This window comes from Gobius niger, assembly GCF_951799975.1.
Source record: "Gobius niger genome assembly, chromosome: 4".
In the NCBI taxonomy this organism is placed as follows: domain Eukaryota; kingdom Metazoa; phylum Chordata; class Actinopteri; order Gobiiformes; family Gobiidae; genus Gobius; species Gobius niger.
In genome coordinates this window covers 35241548-35265054 of record NC_136855.1, presented here as the reverse complement: position 1 = coordinate 35265054, position 23507 = coordinate 35241548, and the positions used below count along the sequence as shown (strand labels likewise).

Below are 23507 nucleotides of genomic sequence, written 5' to 3'. Positions count from 1 at the left end.
TGTCAGCTGTACTCAAGAGCTCAAGTAAACGGATAGAATAGTATTTCTTTTTTCAATTTACTGTGTTCATTAGACTTTTGTGTCCGTATTCCCAATCTATCATCCATCTTCAACCGTGTTAGATGTGCGAATCTTGTTTTTAATGACTCATAAATATGTTTTTATATCAATTAGTGTAAAATATATTGTTTGATTATCAATTAATTTGCCCATACAGGTCGAGGACAATCATGATTAATGTTACTGCATAAAACAGAGACTAGTGCTGTGTTTTTTAATCATTTTCTTACCTTAATGGAAGTATCCAAATACGGGATACACGTTCAGACTTGAATCCTAATACTCATCTAGACTGCAGACCTATCACTGCATCTGCATTTTGTTTTGTTTGTTTGTTTTTGTCACGTTCTTGTTTTTTCCCCTTTAGCATTACTTTTGGCTAATCTTCCGAACACAAGATGGCCGCCACGTTTGCCACGGTAACGGTTGCCATATTTTCTATTTATTTCTATGGGTGGCACGCACGGAGGATCGTTTTGCGACAGCACGGCGTCCCTCTTTACGACAATTACATTTCTCTTACGTTTTAACAACAACATGGCTCAAGCGGCGCACTTTTCGGGCTCTGAGGGTGCTTCGGGGGAAAATATGGAAAGTTCGGCCGCAGAGGGGGACAGCGGGACACCGGGGACAGCTGGAGGAGGGAACCCGGTGTGTCTCATCGTCCTGGGCATGGCGGGCTCCGGGAAAACCACCTTTGTCCAGGTAATGGGCTCATTGATGCTTAATGCTAAGACACAGCAGCCGGCAGTGTGGACCAATATATGAGCTTATATGCGAAATATGATCATCCCCTCTCTCTGATGCACTTGCCATGTTATTCCCAAAGTGAACCTCAGAGGATTGCATTATGTGACTTCAGAACTTCTATTTTTAGCTGTCAAAATGCTCAGGTTTTGTATCCCTAAAATAGAACTATCCACATGAAACAAAAACTGGAACAACGTTTACTGTCTCTTCTGTCAACTCAAATATTCTGGAGAATTGGAGGAATATATAAGGAATTTATAAAATAAATAATGATTGAGTAGAACAATATTTGTGACTCCATGAGAGAGTATGACATCAGCAATTTACATAATTTAACCTCTTAACCCCCACTTTAACAGAGTGCATTTTCTTCAGTTCGGCTTTACCCAAATCTAAAAGCGTGTGTAACTCCCCATTTGAAAGCTAAGACCTATTTAAGTGATCTAAGATTTTTCCTCGTGTTTCCATGTGTTGCTGCTGTGTTGTCGTCACTTTTTTGTCATTTCTTGGCTGCGTTTCTGTTACTTTTTTTGTGTGACTTTTTTGTAACTGTTTTGTGGTATCTTTTTTTTGTGTTAATGTTTTGTTTATCACTTTTTTAATGCTTTTTTGTCACATTTTTGTAGCTTTTCTTGTGTTTTTGTGGTCTTTTTGTTTGTCTTTTATTTATTTTTTTCATCCTTATTAATGTCTCGCTTTTGTTTTAGATTTGGGTCACTGAGGATATAGATTTAAAGTTGTACATTGTAATATTCAGCATCTATATACATTTCCTTTCACACTTTTGTTTTTTAAAATACTTACGTTTTAGAGCAGCTCTGACCCCAGTGCTCTATAGCTATCAATTTCAAAAAACATTTCATGATTTAGTTGCACAATCTAGTCTTTGCTGTGAATTGTTGGTGATGCTGCCTAATCCTGCGTCCTCCTCTTTGCTCGTTCCTTTGTAGAGGTTGACCGCACACCTCCACTCTCAGAAAGACCCGCCGTATGTCATCAACCTGGACCCCGCAGTCCATGAGGTGCCCTTCCCGGCCAACATCGGTGAGGCCATTGTGGGGCCATCGTCGTCACATTAATATCTGCTGGGGGGGTCTATCTGTTTTAAATGTGGAACTATGTGCGCAGATATCAGAGACACGGTCAACTACAAAGAGGTGATGAAGCAGTACGGCCTGGGACCGAACGGGGGCATCGTCACGTCTCTCAACCTGTTCGCCACGCGGTTTGACCAGGTGAGTTCCCCTTGTGTAATTTACTATTGTCCCTTAGGCTGATGTGTGTTTATCAAATGCTTTACTACCTTGCCTTTGATTATTGAGCAATCTCAGATGACAACATGTGTCCTAATGTAGTGAGGTGCTCATTCTCGTGTTCATGTGCAGGTCATGCAGTTCATTGAGAAGAAAAAACAGAACCACAGGTGAGCATTTAAACACTCTAGCACATCAGCAACCACAAGTAGAGTATATGTGTGTGTGCGAGCATGACTAGCGATATCTGCTGTCTACAGATTTGTGCTGATCGACACACCAGGCCAGATCGAAGTGTTCACATGGTCAGCATCTGGCACCATCATCACGGAGGCTTTGGTAGGTATCGCAAATCTACAATGTTTAAACTATTAAGCATGATTAGGCATGTATATACCATACAATACCAACTTTATTTATAAAGCTCAGAAACAGATACAATTATTTACAGTAAAAATATATAGGGAAAAAGTACAACAACAACAACAGCGGGCAACATCAATCTGTGTTAAACGCCAGAGAAAAAAAGGTGCGTTTTAAGGAGAGATTTAAAAACAGGTAGAGACTGGGCCTGTCTAGTCTCTAATGGCAGCTGATTCCACAGCCACGGGCCAGCAACAGAGAAGGCCCGATCTCCCCGAAGTTTGCGCTTGGTTTTTGGGACAACCAGTTGCAGCTGATCCGCTGACCTGAGAGCACGAGAGGGAGCGTAAGGCTGAATCAGGTCAGACAGATAGGAGGGGGCGAGGCCATTCAGACTTTTAAAAGTAAAGAGAAGAGTTTTGAAATCAACTCTAAATCTGACTGGGAGCCAATGGAGCGAAGCTAAAACCGGTGAGATGTGGTCATGCTTCCGTGTGCCTGTTAAAAGCCGAGCTGCAGCGTTTTGAACGAGCTGCAGTCGACAGAGCGCCCCCTGGCTCACACCAGCATAAAGGCCGTTACAATAATCCAACCTGGTTGTTAAAAAGGCATGTATTACAGCCTCAAAAATGCTGCCTTGATAAAATGGGCTTCAATTTCGCCAGTTTTCTTAAGTGGAAAAAACTGGACTTAACGACTGCGTTGATTTGTTTCTCAAATTTGAGTTCAGGATCTACTCTTACACCCAAACGAGTATATACTATAATATAAAGTAGCATATTACTGTTATATCATGAATACCTAACCACTATCATGAGAACTTGACCTCCAGACCTCCAAAATGTATGACTTTATGTAAGGAAAAACAATTCTGATAAAGAAGTATTCCCCATACTTTTGCTACATCATCTTTTCCAAGCCTTGCACCTGATCACAATGCTTCGCTGTGTTTCAGGCTTCCACCTTCCCCTGCGTGGTGATCTACGTCATGGACACGTCTCGCTGTGTCAGCCCTGTCACCTTTATGTCCAACATGCTGTACGCCTGCAGGTACGGACTGTCATCACAATCCACAATGGGCCTTTAGATGGACAGCCTGAGCCACAGTAAAATAAAGACACATTCTCGACTTGTCCAGCAGAGGGCCCCATTTGATTTGATATATGGGGCTTGGGTCAGGCGGGGTTGTATGTATCACTGAGGATATACAAGCCTTGTTGTTTTTTGTGGTATGTGGGTCTGGTGTTAAAATAAGAATATTGTCTAAAGTGGTACTTGGTATGAAAAGCTGAAGAATCCCTGGCTAGCTCACACTTTTGTTTACCTGTCTCATCAGTATCCTCTACAAGACGAGGCTTCCTTTCATAGTGGTATTTAATAAGGTAAGTTCATCTTTGGCCCTGATGAATAATGTAATCAATAACTAAACGTGACCCATATTTATGAGCTTGTGCTGAATCTCGCAGACGGACATCATCGACCATAGTTTCGCCGTGGAGTGGATGCAGGACTTCGAGGTGTTCCAGGATGCTCTGAACCAGGAAACCTCCTACGTGAGCAACCTGACCCGCTCCATGAGCCTGGTCCTGGATGAGTTCTACAACAATCTCCGGGTAGGTCACACAGCAGGTCCATGTAACCCCCCCCCGCACGTTTTCCACGTAACACTGTGTGTTTGCAGGCTGTGGGGGTGTCTGCAGTCACGGGCAGCGGTCTGGACCAGCTCTTCGTCCAAGTGGAGGAGGCTGCCAAAGAGTATGAGAGGTCAGAAACAAACCCTGACGTACAGCTGCCATTCTCCATCTGGTATAGTCTGTCTGAACCTGTGTTCTGTTTCTCAGGGAGTACCGTCCCGAGTATGAGCGGCTGCGCACAGAGCTGGTGAGTGCCTGGTGTTTGTCAACTGCATGGAGCGATAACAATGTTCAGCTCAGCTCCATTCTCAATGCCCCGCCACTTACATTTACATCGGGTTTACTCTATTTCAACTACGCTCCATTTCCTGCAAGAGAAAAGGTCAAGCCACTAGATTAACATGGCAGGGCTGAAATACAAATGATTGTGAATGCATTCGTGATAGGTTCAGTGCATGTGGGAAAAAGTATTGGCACAGAAATTTTGTGGAGCTATTGCCTATTTTTCTATATTTTTAGCATTGTTTGAAGGTTGATAGTTGCCTCTCACGTTGCTCCTTTGAACACATCAAATTTAGGCAGTTTCACTCACGGGAAGATGAACAATGAAACATGTGCTTGTGAACAGCAGTATTGAGTATAACAAAAGTAACGTGTTTCAGAAATACTTTTTTCAGTCACTAAGGAATTACATTATTTAAACTAAATATGGTAATACATTAGTCATTACAATTTAAGTTACTTGAGTTACAAGTATTGAAATGCCAAACTCCTCCGCACATAAAATCAAGTTGGACACAGGTGTATAAGATCTGCAGTTGTGTGTAGCCAACAGCAAAAAAAAAAAAAAAAACACACAAAACAATGGGCATCAAAAGGAAATCTTTGACTGCACTTTTGCTCGGTGACTTTATTACTATTTTCAGTTTGCATTTTGCCAAAAGTAACTCAAAGTAGTGTAACTCAGCTACATTTTTGACAGTAACATGTAATACAAGCATATTACATTTTTAAAACTATAGTTACTAATATAGAATATAGTAAAATTTGAAAGTAACACCGGTGAGCAGTGATCTTATTTGTGTCTTATATGGATCTAAAATATGTGAGTCGCCTCTAATGTTGTTCCTTTATTGCCCTGAAGCTGAACGGTTTGTTATTACAGCTGCAGAATAGAACAGAAGGATCTGGTCGTACAAGTGCATTTGAAAGCCTCACTTTTCCATGTAATGCATGAAAAAGCATTTAAAGTAATTGAATAAATGTTGTCAAAATCAATGTTTAACTTGATTCAAACTGGCATTTAATCTAAATTTATTGGAAAATTACAACATTGCTCAATGCTCAACAATTTCTACTGTTTAAGTTCATGGAAAATGCCAAAGTTAGGGCCTAAAAACTGTTTAGTTGCTGTTTCGGCTGAAATTGAGCTGCGTTTGTGGCATTACAAAGACATCACATGCTGCTCTAGTCCAACTACAATCGGCCCAGACAGGTCACTGATCGGCTGGACTGATCCCCCTCCCCCCTCTTCTTGTCAGATTAGGCGGGAGAGTTGATGAAATCCTGGAGAACCTCTCCAGGTCGGTGGGGAGTCCTTACCTCAAGTGGAGGAGTTCAAGTATCTCGGGGTCTTGTTCACGAGTGAGGGACGGATGGAGCGTGAGATCGACAGACGGATCGGTGCGGCGTCAGCAGTGATGCGGTCGCTGTATCGGTCTGTCGTGGTGAAGAGGGAGCTGAGTCGGAGGGCAAAGCTCTCGATTTACCGATCGATCTACGTTCCCACCCTCACCTATGGTCATGAGATTTGGGTAATGACCGAAAGGACAAGATCGCGAATACAAGCGGCCGAAATGAGTTTCCTTCGCAGGGTGGCTGGGCGCACCCTCCGAGATCGGGTGAGGAGCTCAGTTACCCGGGAGGAGCTCGGAGTAGAGTCGCTGCTCCTTCACGTCGAAAGGAGCCAGCTGAGGTGGCTCGGGCATCTGTTTCGGATGCCTCCTGGTCGCCTCCCGCGGGAGGTGTTCCAGGCATGTCCTAGTGGGACAAGGCCTCGTGGAAGACCCAGGACACGGTGGTGGGACTATGTCTCCGAGCTGGCCTGGTGTCGCCTCGGGGTCCCCCCAGAACAGCTGGAGGAGGTGTGTGTGGATCGGGAAGTTTGGGCATCTCTGCTGAGACTGCTGCCCCCGCGACCCGGCCCCGGATAAAGCGGAAGAAAATGGATGGATGGATGGAGTTGATGAAATCATCGGTGTGAAGAACAATTGGAGACAATGGAGTGGATTAAGAAAGTATTTACTGGGTGAAGAGTATAGGACAAGTTCACAACGAACAACGATAGACATGGGGTTTTTATCATAGTATGCAAATGAGGTATGTACAGGGCGTATCCTTAAAGATGATAGGCTGGCCCAAATTCCAAGTAAAATTATGTTTTTCTTGGCGAAGTTAGTTGAGACAGACCGTCTGTCTGTGAGGCCACGTATCCGTCACTGTCATGGTGACTGGACAGCTATATATGTGAGGCCTTAAGATAGAAAAACACATTCCTTGTCCTATAGGTTTCCATTACTTTCCACTAGTGTAGGCAGAATACACGTTGCACACTCCTAACTCAACTCACTGGCATGCTTATTCATTTATAATATAATATGAACATAGTAATATTAAAATTATGATTTCAGTTGTCTTCCCCCTCGTTCATGTAACTGCAGTGACTGTTGTGTCCTCACTGTTCTGACTCCCTCCTCCTGTGCACAGGCTCAGGCTCAAAGCAAAAAGCAGCAGGAGCAACTGGAGCGCCTTCGAAAGGACCTGGGAGAAGTCAGCATGTCTTCAACATCCACAGGTAACGCTCATGAAAGCACAATGGGTAACAGAACGAAGAACACAAGAGACAGGATTCATGAGGGGATATGTGTTCGGTAAGTAAGGAAGTTGTCAATGAAAAGACGAGAGACAGTCTGGTGTAGAAGATGTTGCCAAGAAAACGGGCTTAGAGACATTTGAACAGTCAACACAGTGTTCTGATTATAGATCGTTCAGAGTCTGGCGATTAAAGAGCCTCAGTCATACGTCATAGTGAAAAGTAGGAGCTTATCAGAAGATTACGCCTGTCTTAAGAGCCAAAAGTTGCAACTAAACCTCGCTTTCTGACAAGTACGTGACTCTGTGACTCCTCTGCAGCCGAGGCCGACGTGGCTGGACCCAGTGACCTGATCCTGACCAGAGGGAACTGTGAGGACGACGACGAGGAGCCGATAGACAGTGACACAGATGACCTGGACCACACGGGTGAGACACTCTGCCTCATGCACACAAGAGACATAACTACAGTGGTTTCCGGACTAGAGGCTGTTACTTTTTTCACACGTTTTGGCTAATTTATAAATTTGTCAATAACAATGCACCTGGGTCCAAAAACACTCTGCTATAAGAAATCTCCGGTGTGAGAAAGACACAATAACTGCTCCAAAACCAAACATGTAGTTGTGTCCAGAGACGATGCTCATGCGGTTCCTTTCGGACGTGCCCCACTCATCTGCACAATGACTCGGGCAGGTGCAAACCCTATCGCTGTCTTCCTCTACCTCTGTCCACTGTGTTTACTGCACACGGGAGCAGCAGGATGCCCACTGGTGAAATATTATGGAGGGGCAAAGGGAAAGCACAGTTTAAATTCATCAAAAGTCAGCCATGAGTGATTGACCACAGACCCAGCTCTGCCACACGGCTTCAAACACCAGGAAACTCCTGTGGCCGCCTACAGAGATAGGCCGAGGAAGGTCGAGGACGGACAGTCTACGCAGACAGGCTGTGGAGGTCTGCTCTAAACATGGCCACACTCCCGGGAGGAGCTGCAGTGCAAGCAGCGCTTCAGTTTGACTGAACACACGTGGGCTTAAAGGGACTATGCGGAGTTTAAAAATGTTAAAATTAAGTATTTTCCTCCCCCTACATGTATCAACAATGTCCTAATGTGTAGAATGAGCCCAGACCTGTTCACCACAAATTCTTCTATAATCCTGCACTGTCACTCAAAAAGGTGTTAATTCGGGTCCGAAGTGCCGTCATGCACGAGCTTGATATAGAAGTTACACATATGACCTGAGGTGGCAGTAGTGAGTATAAAATCACAAACTTGCATCTAGCCCCTTTAAAGAATAATACAATCGAATTTATAAACTTTTAATTTCATAACTCTTATAAAAGTACAGTAAATGTACCTGTATTTCCCATTCTCTTGGAAGATTTGAGCGCGCACTGAGGGAAAAGTATTTCGAGTGGGCTGTTGCCACATTCAACTGTGCTTTGTAACAACCTGGACCACTGCGGGTTATAGACAAGTGCAGCTTATATTTAAAAACAGAAATCTTTTTACATTCATTTTGTGCGGCTTATATTCAGGTGTGCTTAATAATCTGAACATTACGGTATATGCATTTCACCAACACAACCTATTTTTACAGCTACCGAGGAGAGCAAAGAGCACGAATCCTTTGGGAACTTTCTGAAAGCTAGGAAGGAAGTGATTCAGGTTCGAAACAAAAAGTGCTCTCTGCCGGAGGGGTCGTGAGACGAGCTGCTGCGGCGTCCCTCACTCTCCACACATGTAGTAATGAATGAAGTTGTTCTGCTGACCTCTGAACTTTTTATATTGACTACAAAAGAGTATATTTTTGTATTTGTTTTCGTCTGTTTGTGTTTTTTGTTTTCATTTCTTGACACGGACATATGTTTGACAAGTTTGGCTCATTTGTGACTCCCTGTATGCATGGACTATGTGTTAAATTAAGGATTATATTGTAGCCCCTTTCAATGTAACCCTTTATAATTTAAAAATAAAATCTGTTTTTACGATATGTTGTGTAGTTCTTTATTTATTAATCTATGCAATTAGGTTCTTAGGACTTATTCAGATCGGCCCAGAACTGTCTGAAGGGATAATTTATATAGAATACTTGTAACTAGTTAGCAGCCAAACTGACCATGAGCCAAATCTCGGGAGCAATTTTGAATGTATGCTCTGTCCAAAACCATCACTCCTGCAGATATGAGGATTCACCTTTGTCACAATTAATACATCTATTACAGCCCATGGAGCCTAACTTTCATTATTGCAAAAAGTCCATGACAATAATTGGCTTTTAGATTCATCCTGTTGCATCCCATCCCTTTGTGCCAATGACTTTCACACAAAATAATGTCAGTCTTTGCCGTTTTGTTGTTTTGAAAGCGGGCGCCTGTTTCCTGACACTGTGTAGGCCGCTGTGAAGGCTGTGGGCGCCTCATTGAAACGGTCTGGAACAGGACAGTATGTGACTCAGCTTCAGTGGAGCACGCTGCCGGATGAAAGAGAGTGTGTGGGCACAACGCTCCACCGCTTTTCATTCAGAGATTTTCCACAGGATTTCTTATGTAAAGCTACTCTCTCGAGGGAAAGGATTTATTCAAAGTGTATGCCATTTTGGATTATCTTCAGAGAATATAGAAAAGCAGCCGAATGTGTAGGGAAAAGGTGTTCAGTTGATAAAGGTGTGAATATTAGGATCAAGGTTTCATGGTATGTAGGCTGTACCGGTGCAGAAGGTGCACATGTACATCCTATATTGTGTTCGGACACCTGTCTTGACTCAGAGTGACATGATCCCATTCTTAATCCATGAGATTTTAGTATGAGGTTGGTCCTTTGCAGCTATAACAGCTTCTTCTGGGAAGGCTGTCCACAAGGTTTAGGAGAGTGTTCTTCCTGAAGCATATGTGAGGCCATACACTGATGTTGGAGAAGGCCTGGCTCTAGTTCATCCCATAGGCGTTCTATGAGGCTGAGGTTAGGACTCTCTGGGCCAATCAAGTTCACCCACACCAAACTCTCTCTCATTCATGTCTTTATGGACCTGGCTTTGTGTGTCGGTGCACTCCCATGTTGTCCAAAATCTCTTGGTATTGATGATTCAGAGATCTTTTCCCTGGAAGCAAAGCCCAACTCCTGAAAAACAACACACCATTTTCCCCCTTTGCTAAATTTTACACTTGGCACAGTGCAGTCAGACAACTTTATAGACGTGTAGGATGTTTCGCAGATAAAATCACAAAGTACTTCACAAAAAACAAGTGAATAAAAAACAACCAAGTTTTACACAAATTAACTGGAAAGTATCAATTTCCTGGCAACAGCCAAACCGATTCGTCACTCCAGACTCTAGAAAACATGTCTCACTGGACAGAGCAGTGGAGACATGTTCTCTATAGCGGTGGTTCTCAACTGGTGGGTCAGGACCCAAAAGAGGATTGCGTCAATTTTTCCTCCATAAATGTATAGAAACATCAGAATTTGTCAAGATGACTGTTGTTTTGGTCATAATTTCCGCTTTATAGGTTTATTCAGTGTTCATTTGTTGGGAAAGTACTGTATTTCACTTGATTCATTAGAAATTCAATTCTTATTTGAGTTTGCCATTTTAGAATTGTGGTGGGTCCTGACAGCATTCCAGTTGAGAACCTCCGCTCTAGAGTCTGGAGTGGAGTCGTGCTTTACATCACTGCATCCAGTTGTCTTTGTGACTTCAGAATATTTACTTTCAAAGAAATTTCGCGACTGGAGTTATTGCACCGGTGGCATGACAGTGCCACGCTGAGACCCATCCCTTCACAGATGTTCGTAGAGACAGTCGGCATACTTCTGTGCTTTAAATACACCTGAGGCCATGAAGGTGATTGGAAAACCTGATATCAATTGCTTGGATGGGTGACCAAGTACTATTGTAATATCCTTGCATTATAATTTCAGATGACCTCCTTGTATCATTTTCCTTTATGCATTTTTCTACCAACCTGCATCCTTCCATCCACGGGGGGAACCCTGTGAGGAGCAGTGGGTGACTGAAGTGCAGCACCCGGCGATCCGTCTTAAGTCCTTGAGATGGGTTTGACCAGCCACCGCTATGGAATGAACAGAGGAGCATTCTGAAAACCGTGCTATGAGGTTTCAGCCTAAATTGTGCATGTTATAGGTTCATGGAGCACCCAGAATAAACCCGTCACACACTGGGGAGAACATGGATACTCCACACTGTCAGGCTCATGGAGTTTGGGATTCAAACCTGGTACCTTCTCACTTCGAGGCGAGAATACTTATTGCAGAGCCAGTGGGTAAGTATTTATTTATCAGATTGATGTTTACCTGAATTATGAAACTGTGTGAGAGGACTGTGTTTGTGCAGTAGGATCTGAAAGAATGAATGAGAGCCTCCACATGCAGCGCGCGGCGGCGGAGGCTTCAGCTCTGACTCATCTGCTCACACTGCCCACTCCACAGCGCCCTCCCTCCCATCGCTCTCCTCCTCCAGCACAAGTGAGCGGAGTTTCATCTCGAGGTAGCTCACGCCACAGCATACAGACACGATGTTTACTCATTTATTCCACTGCTGTGCAATTATTAAGTGCAATCGATAATTCAAAAGTATTGCTCCTTAAATTCATTTGTGAAAGACGCGAGTCAGTCGAATAAAATAGAATAAAAATGCGTTGGACTACATCGACATAACTTGTGCTCAAGAAACAGGAGTGTGCAAGACTACTTTGCGATTAATCAATAGTTAATGCGGCGTGTAAACAAGCAGCAAACTCCCTCTCTTTTGGTACAGCTGCATTTTTAGTTTATTTGGCCTTTTTTCTGCAAACTGCATGTGTAGTTTCAGTGTTGCACATTGTTTTACTGGATACTTTTGTACATCTTTGCTGTGTTTTTGTGGAGGTTCAGTGGATTTTTTACAACAGAGAGTCCGTACAAGCCGTGAAGGACCCATGTTTTTAAAAGTAAACAAACAAAGTTAAGGCCTTTGAGACCTACACACTTCTTCTTCTGAAACAATGAAGAGGCACCAAGAGTCCCCCACACCTGCAGCACAGTGGAGGCGTCACAAGAGGAGCTACAGGAAACAAAAAAAGGACAAATGTGAAGAAGATGGTGAAAGAGTGTTGTGGGGTGGAGGGAAGGAAGAGGAAGGATGAGGTGGAGGAGCTGATCAGTGCAGGACACCACGCTCTGAAACAGGGACAAACCCATGAGGCGGTGCACTGTTTTAGAGGAGCGCTGAAGGCAGTGCTCCGGTTTCCCCGACTTACATGTTGATCCGGTTGGCCCAAAACGGCAGTGCACAGCAGCTCAGGAGTAACCCAACAGCTGAATGCAATTTTGTTGTACTACAACTGTACAAAGACAAATAAAGCATTAATTATCTTTTGATTCATCCTGAGTCAAAACAACAACAAAAATGAAATCAAGGGACTAAAAATATGCAAACTTTTGTGACACAGTTGAAAAAGCCTCATGTCATTTAAATTCACAGCCAAAGGCACATTTCTGTGCTTTGTCCATGTTGTAGAACAAACGTGGAGCTGTGGACCTTGATTAAATATGATTACATTAAATATTACAACCGTAAAGTTAAATTGAGATTAGGTTGACTAAATATAACTGCATTTTTGTTCACTAGTCCATTATTTGCATCAATCTTAACTGAAATTAAACAATATTTTTGTCTTGAGACTAAAAATTAAAATGATTGTAGATAATGTGCCCGGTGAGAGGGTTAGTAAATGGTTTCAACTTATATAGCACTTTCCCACCTATAACCAGTAACCCATTCACTCCCTCATTCATCCACCGATGTACGCAGACACTGGAGGCAAGGTGGGTGAAGTGTCTTGCCCAAGGACACAACGACAGTGTGCACCTGGAATTCGAACCCCCGACCTTCCGATCATGAGACGACCCACCCTACCAACTGTGCCGGGTCGTTATACTGAGGGTCATGGCTATGAGAAATTGAGAACCACTGATACAGATCCTGCCGTGTCTGTCAACACTCCTCGACCATTGATCTGTGGAAGACATTGATTTGTTTTTTTAGTGTGATTGTTCATGAGCATACAGTATAGGCTCATTTCTGTCTTCACACAAACACATCGCCACACCCATGTAATGTACTGGCCAAAAATGGAACAGGAAAACAAAACAGGACTAAACTACATACTGCAATCCTTAAAGATTGAGTTAACAGGTTTTATTTTAACATATTTGTATGACGACAAACTATGAGCATCCTGACAAACAAACATAAAGCAGATTTAGTTTTCTGAGAACTTTCTGATGGGACAGTCATGCCGATGCTCTTCTAGACATACGTATATTTCAGAATAGGTTGCGTTCACGTGACATCACAACATAGTAAGTCTATGGTGGTAACTGTCACAATGCAAATGAATCAAAAACTTCAACATCTTTGTCAGAAAATATGAAGGTTGAGTTGTTTTTTTCATCCAAAAGTGGGGACAATTCAAAAAAGCATTTGAGTGGTGTTGGTTAGTAGAAAGGGCTCTCAGCCTAAAGAAGAATATGTCAAGTTTAGGCGCCTTACCCCTCACAAATAATGGTCGTGTTAAACATTTGTGGATTTTCACACTCTCAAAAAGACGTGTCTTGGCCTCACATAATCAAAATCTAGAACGCGAACACAACTTAAATAGGTGTGACTCCCATCTCCCTGTCGTCATACCCAGTGTTTCCATCGCTTTGGGATCTTTCAGGCCAATGACATCATCCGTACTCAGAAATGATGTCATGGCTGCCAGGAACATCAGCAACAGCCCCGCCCCCTGCGCTCCAGGCCGCAATACGGGAGTCACGCTCACTACAGAGCTCCCTGACATCAGCCTCCATCTATCTATTTATTAGTTAATGCTGTGAAGATGCTGCACTCACCACCACAACCACTGCTGCTGCTGCTGCTGCTGCTGCTGCTGCTCTCCCCCTCCCCCCATTACCCCAGCACTCTCCCGCTCCTGATTGGCTGCCGGTGACATCATTGTGTGGATGTGGAGGTTTCTCCTTGGTGATGTTTGGGAGCATCAATCTCTCTCTCACCTTGTTACTGCAGCAGCATTACATCACCGGGCCATTGCCGAGGAACACAGTGTTCTGCCCAATGCATCATGGGAGTTGGAGTGAACCCCATGTGAAGGTTGTATACACAGATCCATTGCATTAGTGTCAAGGTCTGTTAACAGCCACATATTTTTCATCACACTGCAAGACCAACAAAATTATTTATGTTTCCAGTCGGGAAAGTTGTCCTCTGCATTTGGCCCATTTTCGATGCTGCTGTATCAAACTGACCATCTCTGAATCTTGTACTTGGTTTGAATGGGACTATTTAGCAGAACAAGGCTGTATCAGACTGTTGTGGTAAAGAAGGAGATGAGTCGGGGGCAAAGCTCTCGATTTACCGGTCGATCTACGCTCCTACTCACACCTACAGTCATGAGATCTGGGTAATGATTGAAAGGACAAGATCACGGATACAGGAGGCCGAAATGAGTTTCTTTCACGGGGTGGCTGGGCGCACCCTTCGAGATAGAGTGAGGAGCTCAGTTACCTGGAGTGAGCTCAGAGTTGAGCCGCTGCTCCTTCACATTGAAAGGAGCAGCTGAGGTCACCCGGGCATCTGTTTCGGATACCTCCTGGTCCCCTGATCTGGGCATGTCCCATTGGGAGGAGGCTCCCGGGAAGCTTGGCGCGCAAGAGGGACCATGTCTCTGTGGCCTGGTGCCGAGCGGGAGGAAGTGTCCTATGTGCAGGCATATTGAAGGATATAATGGACCATGATTCATTTAAATAATAATTATGATGAGTGTCATTGAGAATTTTGCATTCGGATATTTCTGTCCATCTCTCATTTCTTAAAGTTGCAAAAAAAAGTAGATCATTGTGCAACAAATGTATTCATTCACATTAAAGGCAGCTTTAAAGTACTTACTTTATTTACTCACTTTAAATACTGTATAACCTAATTTTGAGTCTGTCTGATGCACGGATTGTTCTGTAATCTTTGCAGAAGCTCGTGCCATGTGTGCAGGCTGCTTCCACCCACGGACCCGGGCTGACAGACAGACGGGCGGGCTGTGAGCGGAGACGTGACTGGGCACAGGCGCGATGAGTAAACTGGTAAATTTAGTCTTGGCATTTCTGCACGAAGAGAGCAGCACCTACACGACTAAAGCACCTACTTCTAGAAACAGGGGAACCATGAAGTGAGAAGGGCGTAAAATGTCCCACTTATGAGGGTGCACTGCAATCTCCTCAGCGAAAGTCTTACTAATATTAAACAAAGACAAACAAATCTTAATCCCACGATATTGATTCAACCGCTTCACAAAAGTACAGTTTCAACAATAGCATCATGGAGCTAACAGAACACTGAGGTTCTCTGCAGAGTGTGCATGCTCTCCCTGAGTCCAGGCGGGTTTCTTTTCCTAAAACATGCAGATTCGGCAAATTTGCATTTTTTGTTTTTGTTTTGAGATTTTGGCTCAAATGGATCTTTTTTTATTCTATAGTCTATTTGCAATAATGCATCTGTTTTGTTTACCACTCAAAGAAGGCAAGGCGCGTGATCTGGCAGCTGAGGAAACTGATGCTGGTGCAGTTCTACACGGCCATCATCGAGTCCATCCTCAGCTCCTCCATCACCCCCGGCACTAAAGACCCAGACAAACATCAACTACAGTGCATTGTGCGTGCAGCTGAGAGGGTGATTGGCTGTAGGCTCCCAACATCTCCAGGACCAGTTCACCTCCAGGACCTGGGGGCGTGTGGGTCGGATCACAGCTGACCCTTCTCACCCTGGACACGGATTATTCACTCCTCTCCCCTCAGGCAGGAGGCTATGGTCCATACCACCTGTACCTCCCGCCACATGAACAGTTTTTTCCCCTCCGCCAGACTCATGAACATTAATATCAGCCATTTGCACTGCTCTATTGCACTATGATATGTCCACACTCATCTGCTGCTAACACTTAATGCACCTGCGCATCTGTGAAAACACTAACGCTGTTGTTCTAAGTCAATGTCAATAAGTTATATGTTTCATGTTGCACGATTGAACCTGATCACAAGACCCCCCAATTCTGATTCTAAAACGCCATTGAAAAGCGCTACACTTGACTCGCTGCCACCGTTTACCCCCCTCCTTCCACCGACACTGCGGCCCGCACCTCACCACCATCATTGTTTTGCCCCCTTGCCCTTCGCTGCACTTTTCACACCATGATGTCACCGCTTCCCGACAGCATCTCCCTCCGTCAGTGCGCCTCATCTCTCTCTCTCTCTCCCTCTCTGCCTCTCTCCTCCTTAACCAATCAGCAGCCAGCGTGCGCGCCGGCCAATGGCAGGGCTCCGTGGTGATGTCATGTTGTAGAGGAGCTTTGAGGAGCTGCAGCAGACGCGCATCCACGAGAGGAGAAAGCAGTGCAGCAGGGTGAGTACACCTTTGATGCTTTATTACCAGTTTAACCATGTCGATTCTCACTTTGTGCATGTACCTTTTGGTGGCCATTGCTTTTGCTTCAATTCATGTTTACCATTTCACCCCTTTTATTGTCTTTACACAGTTAAATCCCTTGAGGTGGGTGCTGGTTTTGCTTGTTCCAAAGGTGCTTCCAAAAACAATATTGTCTAACTTGTTTTAAGCATTCAGGAAAAGAATTGCAACTGAATCGAAATGACAACTCGAATGGTCCCCAAAGGCTGTTATTATATGGGGAATGTGATGTCCTCTGCAGAGAACTTAATATTCCTATCTCTATCGGGATTTGTTGTGTCTAAAAGCTCGTTTAAACCGTCTAGTTGATTGCAAATCTAGTATAGCATTTGCAATATTGGTCAGAAAGCTTGAGAAAGTCGAACCCAGGATCGGCAGGACTTGAGTGTGCTTTTTTTGTTTCTGCGTGCACAGCTGGAACAGTGACATCATCCACACAGGGAAGCGCTCCCTCCTCTGCGCGTTGTAAATGCGGTTAATTCAGGGGTCTCCAAACTTCTTTTCCCCCCCCATCCGTGAGCTTGTTTTACTTCATAAAAAAAACCCAGCAGGGAGCTTGTGCTTTGAGGACACTTACTGAAAAGATGAGTTAAAGGCGGAGTCGCCCCTGAGCAGTTGTTATAACACAATTAAAGAAAGTTTGCTCTCAGTAATGGACTATACTTGCTTAGGGGTTTGGTGTGTGCAGAACAAAAAGGAAATGCATGTGAAATAAGACTAAGAGCACCTATGTAGAAATTTTGAAACCTGTGGGGAGCTACTGGAAAAAAGGGCTGGAGCTAAGTTGCAGATTCTATGTTCCTGTCCTTTTTAACTCTAGTGGTTGTATTTTTACACACATATCTTTTGACTTCACTAGGATTAATATCGCAACACATTTTTGGACCTGATTCCTGACAAATGATTAAGTTTGTGCAACTTTGTAGAGTCTCTATAGATCAAGAATGCAACTTATCGACCCCCTTTTCACTTCGAGGGTGCACAGCTTCAGACAAGTTAGCACTGTGGATCAATTGAATCTTTAGCCGATGCATATTATCATTACAGAGATCCCAAATCAGCGGAAAGAGAGAGTAGCTGGTTATATTTTGGAAACTGGAAGCAAAAAGGCTCATTGAGAGCTTGCTTTGAGAATGAAAGACTATGTTGTCCTTTTTAAGAAATATCCAGAACAGAGAAGTCAATAAATGTCAAACCCGTGTGCATTGTGATTGAATAATCCATGGAGGGAGTCACAGGCCTGCTCTGATTGGCCGGTGTGGGATTGCTCATGTGATTGGTCGGCCGCAGAGGCTTGGTCTTGGGGTCAGGACGCAGCTAGTGCAAAAACACTTAAGCCTTGGTAGTTAAAAGGTTGCAACAATACTTGATGACTTAAAGGCTTAAAGGTGCTCTATGCAACTTTGTATGTAAAAAAAAAAAAAAGTATGGGTGGTTAGCTTGGCGCCATTCATTTCCATCATGGTGGCTCCTATGATGCTTCAGGTTCAATTTTCAGTTTTTTTTTATTTTTTAGAATTTCTGGCATTTCTGTTCTCGGAATGGAATGTATGCGTAACCACGGAGACTGTTCAATCAATTGGGAAAACCTACCAGAAATCCTAAAATACAATCATGGAGCATCTTAGTGGCCACCGGGATGGTAAGTAAAGGTACTATGCAAACAAAAACCAAGTGGCCACTAGGGGACTGAGAGGTCAAATATGCACAAACATTAACTTTTGCTTTATATGCAAAGTTGCATAGTGCATCTTTAAGCCGTCATCATCTATTGTTGCAACATTTACGAAGGCTTAAAAGTGCTCTTTGGAGGGTTATGAGGTCACATGAATGTCATTATAGGTTTTCATGTAAAAAATAAGGCCTTTTATGCCAAAAAATGCAAAAAATGTCCCATGTTTTTCACGTCAAAATCCAAATAATGGATCGAGCCAGGTTTAAACATGCTTTTATTTTGTTGACATTTTTGACAAATACTTTTTCAGAGGGGATTTTGGATAACTTTTTTTTTTTAAACTCACAAAATCAGGCAAGGAGATCAATATTAGAAAAAAAAATATCAAAACATTGTTAAGTCCAAGTCTGTAGGTGATACTGATGTGGAGATATTGTCGCACCAAAGTGAGAGAAACATAGAATCAGTGAAATAATTAAACATGTTATTGTGAAGATCAGGCCCAAAACCTGCCTGTATTGTCTCCCCTCGTCAATGATGAATGTAGTTTCCCCTTTAACTGCTAAAACATAGATGTTTAGACCTGTTTTGTGGTTATTCTCTGAAAATATAGGGTCTATTCACATGAAACAAAAACTTCAACATCTTCACAGTGTTGTTGTTTGTTTTACCTGCCGTACAACACGCCCATGTTGATGTATTGTCACCACAATCAGCATTTTCACGGTTACCATAGTGACCATAGAATTTTAACCCGTCCTCCACTTCAAAAAGGATCACGCTTTCATACCAAAACTATTCACTATTCTTTTTTTATTTTCACACATCCAAGGAACTTTTTTTTTTAAATCATTAACTCTCACATTTTCAGCTGTTGCTTATATCTTTGTTTTCACTGCTGTGATTGAAAACCCGCCACTAACCTGTGATTGTTTGTCTGTCCTATAGGAGCAGCAGCCGCCAGCACCATGACTCTAACAGGTAAGCGCTCCACACTCCAGTCAAATAATCACATAAACAATCACATATGCAGTAAATCCTCACCAGTGGCTCCTTTGTGTTGCAGCCTACAGAGAGAAGTTGCGAGAGCTCCCTCTGGTGTCTCTATTCTGCTCCTGCGTCCTGCCTCAGCCCAAAGACCCTCCCAGAGACAAGACGGATGGTAAGGTTCTGCACCTCATTGTCAGACAATATCGACCAAATTGATCATCTGCCTCTGGTTTTTACAGTAAGGTGGAAATAAATATAAACTAAACATCATGCCTGAGTTTATATCACTTGAATTGAGAATATTGATCTTGTTTTGAGCGGTTTTCACTCATTTAGATTCATTTTTTCTGGTCGGACCAAGTTTACTTTGCCAGTTTGAGGACATTTTCTACTGGTTCTTAAGTCTCGAGCTTGAAATAAGAAAGTAAAACTGCCAATGGGACAAGTGCAATGTTCTTACCACATCGGCAAATAAATTAGCCTGAAATAAAGATGAAATGTATTGAAAAATCTCAGAAAAGTCAAATAATCTAGGTCAAAGCTTAACTAGTCAAAACAACTCAAATTGAAATTATTATGCTCAAATGCTTTAGACATTTAAACTAACCTAGATATATATTTTTTGGAGTGTGGCCCTTGTTGTAAACTGGGGTGAAACTCTGAACCGTGGTCCTATTGTTGTTGTTGTGAGGCTGTGAAGGCAAGAATGAATTGGAAGGATTGAACATTGAATCTTAACCCTGCCTTTCTGATCATATAAGAATTCTGTTTCATCATACAGTTAACTTATACACTAAGCTATTACGTGGTCCAGTTTCAGTTCAGTTCAGTTCAGACTGGCATGAAGTGTAAAAAGGCTCAAATGTGTAAGACTTATGGGAGATTGTTCCAGTGATGTGAAGCTGTGGTTCCCCACCTTTTTTGTCTCGTGTACCCCTTGACTTATTCATTTATACTCTGAGTACCCCCTACCTCAAAGATCTTGCCAATGTTATTACAAAGTTATCAACTAAACTAAGATTATTCAGTATTTTATAGTGTGTTGTGTTCAAAATGAAGTTAAAATTCCCTCAAAATCAAACCTTTTACTGAAAAACATAATGAAAACAAGCTTTCCTTTGACATTGATAATGAAATTCCTCTCAGTTTCACTTTCTTTTTGAAGAAAGTGAAGCACTGCTGTAAAGGACCACTGTTCACAGTTTTTCTCCTGAGAAGACAGTAAAGTCCCTGCTGAAAGCGACAGGCACTAATGTACCATTGTTGAAATGTAGCTATTCATTTATTTAAGATTTGCTCCAGAAACTAAATTCATTAAAAACTCTTAACCTGGTTGTATCCTCTGCTGTATCCAGTTTTTTGTCCCTGCATATACAGTGAGGAAAAAAGTATTTGGCCAAAATCCAATAGAAAGTCTATGGGGAACTGAAAAGCCTCCAACACATTTAACTCTAAAAGTAACACTTCCTAATCATCTCCAGTGACATTAATAAGTGCTGTTGTTCTGTCCGCTGTCGCGCAGGCGTGGTGGACCTGAACCTGTGCAGTATCCGGGACATGGAGGTGATCGAGCTGAGTAAACGCTCCAGTGGACAAGCCTTCGAGGTCATCCTCAAACCCCCCTCCTTCGATGGGAGCCCAGAACTCAGGGTGACGACCCCGCCCCGGCCCAAACCCTCGCTGGAGGAGATCCAGAAGAAGCTGGAGGCTGCACACGAGAGAAGAAAGGTACGCTCCTAATCCGACAAACATGGATGCACCAGCAACTATGTTATTTATGGACATCTAGAGTAATGCTGTTGACAGTAGCATGTCGTTGAATAGCAAGGTCCTATTCCAGGAAGGGGGTTAGGAGGATCTTCTATCCCTAACACCATCTTCTATAAACACCATTGTCATTCAGTATATAGAGTAATTTAGGAGTCTGGAAGATCACTCGTCAGGAAATTCTAAAAAAGTAGTTAGACAGGTGCTTAGAAAACTCAAAACATTAAAAATAAAAAGCGCTGGGACTTCACAGACAAAAGCTGCATTCAAGGCAACTGATAACTGGTACATTTCAAACATCTGACCAGGAAAAAAACCTTGGAACACCGCTCAAACTGGTTATTACAACATGTAAACTCGGACATGATCAGAGTGGTTTGCGTTCAGATACGAGATGAACATGGCAATGGCGGCCCCCAGTGGAGAAGTGCAGCTAATGATAAAACGTTAACCATACCAATCATCAACATTGTTTGGCATGTTTTGAATCGTTCATATAACAATAACGTTAGCATTTTTAGCTAACTGTTTACATACAACTTTATTCAGCTGGAGCGCTCAGAGGTCGGATCTCATACTTTTAAAGTATGAGAGTAGTTAAAGTAGTTGTTGTTGTGATAGTGCATCATGCATGTAAAATATTCCAGAATGTAGTATGTCATGAGAGCAGCTAAACTGTCCTAAGACTAAAATATAAGTAGAAACATAAGTGCTTCTAATGTTTAGCAGCTCACCTCGGTCCCAATATGTTCTTTGTGTAGTCAGTCAGTTATCAAAAATAAGTATGAAGAAGAAAGATTGTTTTAAACTGAGCGAGTGATGTCCTGCTCCACTCAAATAGACTTTTTGAAATAGTTTTTTTGAGGCAATGTTCCTAAATAATGACAAAAAAATACATCAGTGATGAAATAAGCTTGGCTGGAGATATGTTACACAGTGTAGCTTTAGTTTGGAGTAACAGATTGGTTCAGTATAAGCTGATCCAAAATATAAAGCCTATGTGGTCAATGCTTTGCTCTCCCAGGATTGTTTTAGCTAATGTGATTTCTGCGTGTGTCTCCCTCTAGTGCCAGGAGGCAGAGCTGCTGAAACACCTGGCCGAGCGCAGAGAGCACGAGCGCGAGGTGGCCCAGAAAGCCTTAACCAAAGAACGCCAGGAGCACCCGCACAGAAGCACGCACCTGAACGCCTCACAAGAGCAGCCTCAGGTCAGTGTCCAGTCGTGGGTTCGAGAGGGGGTGTGCTTCCCCACGGAAATGTTTCTAAGACGGATTTCCCCCTCTCCTTGCAGGTGTCATGATGGCCTGATCACAACACAAGCTGAACATTCTTGGAAGCCATTTCGGAGGCTGATGAGGAGACAGTTGCACTAGTGAAGCTGTGCTCAGGCTTGTTTGGGGCTGACATTCGCCCCCAGCTGCAGCGGCTTTGTTTCCGTGGAGGACGGCCCTGAAAAGGAGGCAGGACTCATGCGGGGCGTTACTGTGCCGCCAGTGCCATGTCTGTGGATGAAGTGTGTACATAATGTGGACCCCTGTATGTCCTTCATGTTCCTGACCCATCCTCCGGTCACTCCAGGCTGTCACACCGTGGCATCCAGGGCGGTTAGTCCCAGAAAACAGGAGAAGAACGGGTCTAACGTTGTCCCACACGAGACACCCAAACTGGACTGAACTACATAACAATTTTACACAACATTTATATAACAGTGGCTCTCAGCTGGTGAACCTCCAGGACCCCGATGATGAAGCGATATGTTTGCAAACCATCAGAAATATGCAAAAATGTCCTGCAAATATATTCATTTACATTTCCTTCTCCCTCAACAAGCTACTTTCCCTGAACAGACTACAAAAGGACAAAAAAAAACACTTTCCACATTTTTACCCCAAAATTTTCAACATTTTCTTCCAATTTTTCCCTATTTTTCCTCCCCATTTTTCCCTATTTTTTATTTAAAATGTCCTCTAGTTTCCCTTGTTTTTCCTCCCCATTTTTTTCCGCATTTATTCCCCTTTTTTCCCACTTTTCTTGATATTGCAGATCAACTCGATATTGCATTTCTTTGTCCCGCAAAAAGTGTTTCCTGAACAGACTACAAAAGGGCAGAAAAAAAACACTTTCCACATTTTTACCCCAACATTTCTTCTCCCTATTTTCCCTTGTTTATCCTCTCCATTTTATTAACATTTATTCCTCTTTTTTCTTGTTATTGGAGACCAACTCGATATTGCATGTCTTTGTCCCGTAAAAAGTTAGTTTTTACAAAAAGGCAGAAAAAAAACAACCATTTCCCTTCTTTTTTCCCCCCACATTTGCAAATCTTCCAAACAGCAATTTCCAATTTTATCTTGTATACTCCCCACCTCTACCATCAAAACCAATGACCATGAATTTCAAGCTGAAATGTTGCAGTTTGTCCTCGTTGCAGTGATTCCCAGAGTTTCCCTTGTGTCGAGATGGGATTCCTCTGGGTGCCCCGGTTTTCCCACATCCACCCCAAAACATGTACAATGGGCCAGATGAGGAGATGGGTGCTGCTCTTAAATGAAGTGCACCTGATCATGAGGTTTCAGGTCTAAAACTTGGGCCCTGACTCACCAGCTGAGAAACACTGATCTTG

The 23507-nt window shown here is 43.1% G+C and overlaps 2 protein-coding genes across 2 annotated transcripts; both read left to right on the top strand.

Moving 5' to 3' along the window:
- Window positions 1-594: 594 nt before the first annotated feature.
- gpn1 (GPN-loop GTPase 1) lies at window positions 595-8710 on the top strand. Its single transcript, XM_079555176.1, has 13 exons — window positions 595-765; window positions 1761-1854; window positions 1939-2045; window positions 2196-2233; window positions 2324-2402; window positions 3382-3476; window positions 3763-3808; window positions 3893-4039; window positions 4108-4190; window positions 4268-4307; window positions 6827-6914; window positions 7253-7360; window positions 8536-8710. Exons 1-13 carry the CDS (start codon window positions 598-600, stop codon window positions 8640-8642), a joined length of 1200 nt encoding a protein of 399 aa, XP_079411302.1. The 5' UTR covers window positions 595-597; the 3' UTR covers window positions 8643-8710.
- A 7620-nt stretch (window positions 8711-16330) lies between these two features.
- LOC306961752 (stathmin-4-like) lies at window positions 16331-22729 on the top strand. The gene is made up of 6 exons (XM_079554628.1): window positions 16331-16389; window positions 19076-19108; window positions 19194-19289; window positions 20640-20845; window positions 21952-22092; window positions 22176-22729. The coding sequence occupies exons 2-6, from the start codon at window positions 19096-19098 to the stop codon at window positions 22182-22184; spliced, it is 465 nt and encodes a 154-aa protein (XP_079410754.1). The 5' UTR covers window positions 16331-16389; window positions 19076-19095; the 3' UTR covers window positions 22185-22729.
- The last annotated feature ends 778 nt before the right edge of the window (window positions 22730-23507 follow it).